General features: G+C 43.2%; 1 protein-coding gene across 1 annotated transcript; it reads right to left on the minus strand.

Moving 5' to 3' along the window:
- Window positions 1–714: 714 nt before the first annotated feature.
- Window positions 715–1,823, minus strand: LOC125447686 (forkhead box protein G1-like). The gene is made up of 2 exons (XM_048522303.2): window positions 1,723–1,823; window positions 715–1,613 (listed from the first exon to the last, which is right to left on the minus strand). Exon 2 carries the CDS (start codon window positions 1,609–1,611, stop codon window positions 715–717), a length of 897 nt encoding a protein of 298 aa, XP_048378260.2. The 5' UTR covers window positions 1,612–1,613; window positions 1,723–1,823.
- Window positions 1,824–8,015: the final 6,192 nt, after the last annotated feature.

Here is an 8,015-nt window from a genome sequence, read left to right on the forward strand (position 1 = left end):
GATGTTAAAAAAATCTTTAAAAGTAATTACTTCCACAAAGTAGTAAGCCCAACATTCAATATCACATTTTAATTCCAACATTAAAAAAGATTATTCTCACAGCTGTAATTACTTTTTTAAAAAAAATTACAAACTTTGACACAATTTTATTCAAATGAGTTTCTAACTGAAAATTTGACTAAAATATTAAAAGAGATTACATACCTCGGTCAGAGTGAACTTAAAAGTTCTTGAAATACTGATGAAATACAGATAAAGTGTCTTTTTAAAATAATTTATTCCCACAACCCCCCAAAAAATGCACACAATTTACAGGACTAAGTTACACCTTTAAATCTGCTATTCGTAAAATAAATTAATTCACCCCATTCCATTGTAGGGGGTATTCTCTGCAGTTCAAATTGGAGTGGAAAACATTAATAATTTCTCTCTTTTTCTCTCTCCACAGATGCTGCCAGACCTGTGAGTTTCTTCTGAACTTTGTTTGATTTTAATATAGGTTTCATATCTCCAATATCCAATAGTATGTTGCTGTTTAACCCAGTCCTTTACAACATGAAGAGTAATCTTGGACTACAAGCATTAATTCTGTGCCTCTCTCCACAGGTGCTGACAGACCTGCTGACTTTCTCCAGCAATTGCAGTTGTAATATATGTACACATTTCAGATTTATCTGCAGCCTCCGAAATTGCTTTGCTGTTTAATCCAGTCTTTTACAGGATGAAAGGCGATCCCAGGTTCTGGGTGGACAAATAAGCCCCGGGGAAAGTTGCAGAAGGTCTCTGGAGTTCTTTACCCTTCAGCGTTGGTGGACCCAAGCCCCCCATCAGGGGGGTAACGGGTGAGAACTGGGAGAACAGGTAACTGGCATTACTGGTGACGAGGTTCAGGGCACAGGGCATGGGGCAAGGCAGGGTAGTGGTCGCGGCAGCTGTCAGCTGGACATGGGGGGCACCATAGACCACCTGAGCGCCCTCAGGATGGTGGGTACTGCTCTGGGACAGCACCGAGAGGTAAGGGGGAGGCAGAGGGGGAGGCGGGGGCAGCTCCAGGTAAGGCAGGGGGTTGTGCTGCCAGGGTGAAAATGGGGGGGTAGGCCAGTAGAAGGAGCTGGCCAGGGTCAGACCCGCCCTGGTGCCCCTCTTGTATGCCAGCCTGGCCCGGGAAGGGGCTGATCTCCTCCTCAATTTGCCGGTGGATCCCCCAATGAAGACATCATCGCTGGAGGGATCAAGCATCCAGTAGTTGCCCTTGCCCGGGTCATCATAGTGTCTGGGTACCTTGACAAAGCACTTGTTGAGGCTCAAGTTGTGTCTGATGGAATTCTGCCAGCCTTGCTTGTTGTCTTTGTAGTAGGGGAAATTCCGGATGATGAACTCATAGATGCCGCTGAGGGTCAGTCTCTTCCCGGGGCTCTGCCGAATGGCCATCATGATCAGGGCGTTGTAACTGAACGGTGGCTTCTCCTGCCTTTCCTCCGGCTCCTGGTCTTTGCCTGAGCCGCCTGCCCCCTCACTCTGCTCCGGCCGCTCCTCGGGCAACAAGCTTTCGATACTGAAGCTGGATTTCTTGGTTATTTCTGCCTCTTCCAAACCTGCCATGTCCAACATCACTACGAACCAAAAAAAATACACGCGCACACTTCAACTATCTCGGCTGCAGTGTCCCATTCAGAAATCTCCCCAAACCTTGTAATGAAATTGACATGAGGTTCCACCTACCTCAATCAAACCAATCATCTCCCAGCTCATGGCCACTGCGTCCAATCAAGCCTTGCCCCTCTCCATTCATATTTTCATTCCTCCCAGACTCATGTTTGAGGTTTTCACCTATATCAAAACGAAAAGGAACAAAATTCCCATATTTTTCCCCACCCCCACTGAACTTCCCTGATTTCACCCCCACCCCACAGAGAGTTATCTGAATTTTAAACAAATTGCACCTCATCCCCGTCTCCACTCCGAGTTGGCCACACGATAAACATTGATATCAATATTGACGGTAACAGACTGGGAACTCACACAGGGACACCGACAGTCACCACTCACATATAAATGTACAGTGACACAGCCAGACACACACACACACACATAATATACAGAGACACAGTCAAACACACACACAGGAATAATATACTATAGAGAGTCACAGCCAAAGACATACACACACATACTAATAGAATATACAAGGACACAGCCAAAGACACACGCACACTAATACAATATACAGAGATATAGCCAAACACACACACAGAGACTCTAGTATACTATACAGAGTCATAGCTAAGGACATACACACACAAATATAATAGAGACGCAACCAAAGACACACACATACACTAATAATAAACAGAGACTCAGTCAAACACACACACACAGAGAGACTAAAACACAGGCACACAAACTCTGATACAAATATACAGAGACAGTTTCAAACACTTCTGCAGACTGAAACACAGCCACAGACTCTGATACAACTAAGCAGAAACAGGCTCAAACACAGCTGGAGACAAACACACAGACACCCACACGTAGAAAGTCTGATCCCAATGTATACAGACAGGCTCAAACATTCGGATACAAACAAAACTTCAAACACACTCAACCATACACATTTTGACATTCGTCTAAAGGCAGATATGACACGCACAAATTCAAATATTTATTTATAGGTACTCACATGGAGACTAAAATCCTGAGACAGGCACAGATGTACAAATTCAGATTCAAAACATAAATGTAGACAGACTCAAACACAGAAAAGTTCAAGCATAAACAAAGGCTCAAATACAGACAGACACAGATACGCTCAAAGTTTCACAAGCTCAAACTTAACCACGCTTTCAGATTCAAAACATACCAATTTTGACACACAAATGAATTCAAACAGACTTAGAGACATACATACAAAGGCAGTCTGTAAGAAAACAGACTCAAACATTTATGGACACACACACACACACACACACACACACACACACACACACAGAGATAGAGGCCGAGACAGATGTGAACAGATAAACACGTGGAATCAAAAATACACTCACAAAATCGAGCTCATACAAACAGCCAGAAATACAAACACACATGTAAAACACAAGGAGCTGCAACAGGCCATTCGATCCCTCTAGCCTGTTGTACCATCCCATAAGATCATCAATGGATAGATTGCCCCGCTGCACCTCCCCATCCCATCACAACCCTTGACGCCTGTATTGATCAAAAATCGATGTGAGAGTCGCGGGGGGCGGGGGGCGGAATCTCCTCATCTCAGTCTTAATGGCACAAAACTTAGACAATACAGTGTGTTTGCAAATTCTCCGTGCAACTTTAAATTCGCATAACTTTTAATGTATGATACCGAAAACTGGACATACGAGGGTATAATTGATCAATTCAACACACTGCAGGTCACATATCTAACTGTTCTATTTACCTACTCTACATAAGCATATTAACAGCACTCAACACAATTTCCACCCCAGATTGCTGTTTGACCCTGCGTCTAGCTGAGGCCATTTTCACAAGGCAGTTATAACTCAGTCACATTGCTGTTGGCCTGGAGTTACATGTAGACCAGACCAGGCATGGATGGCAGATTTCCCTCCCTTTAGGGGGATTATTGAATTCCATGGGTTCACCACAATCCGGGAGCAGAATAATCACTAGAATTGATATTTATTTTTAGATAAATAAAAATCCAGATTTTATTTACTTGAATTGAAACTGCGGCGGGGTTTGACCTAACTTCGAGATCAATAGTCTAGATTTAGGGAGGAATTCAGCAGGACTGGCAGCATCTGTGGAGACAGAAACATTTTAACTCTGCTCTAAGATAACAGGGTGTAGAGCTGGATGAACACAGCAGGCCAAGCAGCATCAGAGGAGCAGGAAAGCTGACGTTTCGGGTGTGGACCCTTCTTCAGTGAATATTTCTGAGGAAGAGTCTAGGCCCAAAACACCAGCTTTCCTGCTCCTCTGCTGTTGCTTGGCCTGCTGTGTTCATCCAGGTCTACACCTTGTTATCTCAGATTCTCCAGCATCTGCAGTTCCCACTGTCTCTGAGTGAGTTTTAACTCTGCTCTCTCTCGTCTCTGATGCTGTCAGACCTGCTGATTTTTCTCCAGCAATTCCGATTTTTTTGTTTCAGATTTCCAGCATCCACAATTCATTGTTTGATTGTCGGCTCCGTTTAGGGGATAGTTCATTCAGGAAATATAACGAGGGTCTCAACTTGTACTGCACTTGACACAGTTTTTTATTTCTTGCCTGGGGTGAGAGTGAAACCAGTTTATTTCCTAACAAAGTCTGGTCGTTTTTACGTTCCTCTTTAAAGTTCAGATTCCCCTAAATTCCTATAATTTTTTTTTCCAATTCTTATTATTTCGAAAAAAGATTATTTTCACTCCCTAAATCATGTTAAGATCCCAGAATCGAATTAATCCCAAGAGTTTCTCGGTTCACACGAAGTATTGAAATGTTAGCTTTTATACGATAAATTTTAATATTTCCTTTCTACAGTTCTATCTTGTCAGGCCGACCTCCTTTCTTCTGTTCAATTGTTAAATGAAAATACTAAATTAAACAAAAGACAGCGAGATTGGCCTATTGATCCGCTGTAAAATTATGTGGTAAAATATTAAGGAAATAACCATCGCCTTTTGCATTCGTTATGAACCGAAGGATCACTCGACCCGAACCGTTAATCCCTGGTTCCAACCCAAAACAAAACCTGCGGACACGGTACATCGGAAATAAAAAGTGAAATTGCTGGAAAAGCTCAGCAGGTCTGGCAGCGTCTGTAGAGAGAAATCAGAATTTCGGGTCGAGTGACCTTTCTTGAAAACTGGATAGAAAATAGATCCGGAACGGGAATTACAAGAGACGCTGCCAGACCCACTGAGTCTTTCCAGCAATTTCAAAAATAATTCCTACACCGTTTAATTTATAGGGGAGTTCTATAAAGCATTAAACACCTGAAAGTGAGACACTGGACTCCAAACGTTTCTCTCTCCACAGACCTGCTGAGTTTCTCTTAACACTTTCTGTTCATTATTTCAGATTCGAGAATTTTAACGTGAAGATGACAGATGTAGGGAGAGAAAATACTGCTTTCGAAATAATAAGAATTGCAAAAAAAATTGTAGGAATTTAGGGGAATCTGAACTTTAAAGAGAAAAATAAAATCGACCAGACTTTGTTGGGAATTAAACAGGTTTCACTCTACCCCCGGCAAGAAACATAAATCAACTGTATCAAATACTCTACAAGTCGAGGCCCTCGCTATATTCCCGAATGAATCATCCCCTTAACCGAGCCGAACACAACATCAGACAACGAACTCAAAACCTGACATAAAAAAATGGAATTGCTGGCGAGAACTCAGCAGGTCTGGCAGCATCTGTGGAGGAGAAAACAGAGTTTCGGGTCCGGTGACCCTTCCTCAGAGTTAAAACGTCTGTTTCTGTCTCTACAGACGCTGCCAGACCTGCTGAACTTTTCCAGCGATTTCAGTTTTGTTTACTTCTGGTTTACAGCAGTGTTTTATTATCGTTTTTACCAGGAATTATTTCGGTCCGTTTTTAACCCGGAGTAAAAACTGAACTGGTGGGTGGAGACTGCTGCTTGTCCTCTACATGGGCAATTTCCGTTTTCGTCTGACGTTGAATCTGCTCAGTTCCAGGCCAACAGGAACAGAAATTGCTGGAGAAACTCAGCAGGTCTGTGGCGAGAGAGTTGACATTAAGAGTCCAGTGGCTCTTCTTCCTGTAATTTCTAATATTTTGTTTCCGCGGTTCGTTGTTTTACTTTAGTTCCCGTTGTGTACATTTCAGAGGCAATTTTTCTTTTGTCTGTTGTTTCTAAGTATATAAATAAACCTCGACTCCCATAGAGGTGCACAGAGGTCACGGGGAAATTCACTCCTTAGGTTTGCTGTCCTGTCGTATTTGCTCCCAGGAAAAGCTCAAACAATGAAACGAAACTTTATGAAACAACCCACCCACACACAGCCTCGTGTCCCCCGTTCCATTTCTACAAACTAACAGCAGGAATAAATCTTGCCCCTTTAACCAGGAAGTGTTTATATCGGAGCAAATGCTCCCGCCTGATGCAGCACATCCCACAGTTTCGTTTCATCAAAAGTGGAACCATTTAAATTTCGATAATCAATTCGAAAACGACTTCTGTCAATTTCGTTGCTCGAGTGAAATCTCCGATTACTATCGGGGCCCGAGAGCAGCTTTTTTTAAAAAAAACAAGAAAATCCCCTTCCTCTGTAAAAGTAAACATCAGGTGTACGCTTATAAAATATATGCAGTATATTTTTTTAAAAATCTTGAAAATATTTTCCTTCAAGTTTCTCGCACACCCCGGTCTGTTCAGGCTGAATGTTTCTCCAACTCCTTTATTTTCCTTAAGGGCAAATTAAGGAAGGGTTTGGGTCTCTCCTTCCTGTCTGGCTTCATTTAGTGAAGTGGGGAAATCCAGTCAATGTTTTAGACAGAAATAATAACGTGTTTGTCAAGGTGCTAAAACACTCCCCTTTCCAGTCAGTCACTAGCAGGGCCGCCAGCGATAAAATCATGATTACTATCGTTGCTAGTTTTTTCAGTCTGCTTCCTTTTAATGCAGATTTTAGAAACACAGAAAATAAGAACGCGAATAGACCATTCGGCGCTTCAAACCTGTTCCCACATTCAATACAATCGTGGCTGATCTTCCAACTCCAGTCTCTTGAAGAAGGATCTCTGTTCTTGCAATTTTAACTCTGCTTTCTCTCCCCACAGATGCTGCCAGGCCAGCTGAGTTTCTCCAAGCATTTTCTGTTATTGACTCCATTTCTGCCTTCTCCACGGCACCCTTCAGACCTGTATCTAATTCCTATTCCTGATCTAATTCCCAACACGAAGGGTGACTAGACCTGAAACGTTAAACTCTGATTTCTCTCCACTGATGCTGCCAGATCTGCTGAGCTTTTCCAGCAATTTCTGTTTTTGTTCCTGATTAACAGCATCCACAGTTCTTTCAGGTTGTTTTCTGTATCTAATTCCTTCGTGGAAACATTCAATGTTTTGGCCTCAGCCACATTCTGAGGCAGAGAATTCCACAGCACCAGCCCCCCACTCTCCTGGTGAAGACATGTATCCTCCTACCAGCCCTGTATCCTTAGATTGTGAGCCCCTGGTTCTAGACTCCCCCATCATCGGGAACACCCTTCCTGCATTTGCTCTGTCAAGGGCTGTCTGAATTCTATCGGCTTCCAAGAAACAACACCCCACCCCCCAAATCCTTTCTTCTAAAGTCCAGTGAAAAGGATCCTAGCCAATCCTATGCATTAGAATCATAGAAGCCCCACAGTGTAGAAACAGACCATTCAGTCCAACAAGTTAACACCAACCCTTAGAGCACCCCACCCAGAACCCATCACCTATACCACTCATCCCTGAACACTCTGGGTAATTTAGCACGGCCAATCCACCCTAACCTGCACATCTTTGGACTGTGGGAGGAAACTGTAGCACCCGGAGGAAACCCCCACAGACACAGGGAAAATATGCAACCTCCACACAGACAGTCGCCTGAGGGTGGAATTGAACCCAGTTCCCTGGTGCCGTGATGCAGTGGCGCTACCACTGAGCCACCGCACTGCCTTTAGTCCTGCCATCCCCAGAATCAGCCTGGTAAATCTTCACTTCAATCCCTCCATCTCCAGAACATCCTTCCTCAGATAAAGAGATCAAAACAATACTCCAGGTGTGGTCTCCCCAAGACCCTGTACAATTACAGCAAGATATCCCTGCCCCTGTATTCAAATCCTCTCTCTCTCAAGCTCAACACACTTCTATGTTTAATTTAAAAATAGGGCTAAACCATGTTTTAAAAATACCACGTTGGTTTCCTCAAATAAATGTAATTGATGTTATCTTTAAATCTCTCCCACCTATCATCATGCAAAGGTTAGATAGGCTGGGACTTTTTTCACTGGAGTGTCAGAGGCTGAGGGGTGACTTTAT

Source organism: Stegostoma tigrinum, chromosome 39 (genome assembly GCF_030684315.1).
Source record: "Stegostoma tigrinum isolate sSteTig4 chromosome 39, sSteTig4.hap1, whole genome shotgun sequence".
In the NCBI taxonomy this organism is placed as follows: Eukaryota; Metazoa; Chordata; class Chondrichthyes; order Orectolobiformes; family Stegostomatidae; genus Stegostoma; species Stegostoma tigrinum.

Coding starts and splice junctions, on each gene's coding strand:
- LOC125447686 (XM_048522303.2), bottom strand. CDS start 1,611: ATGTTGGACATGGCAGGTTTGGAAGAGGCAGAAATAACCAAGAAATCC.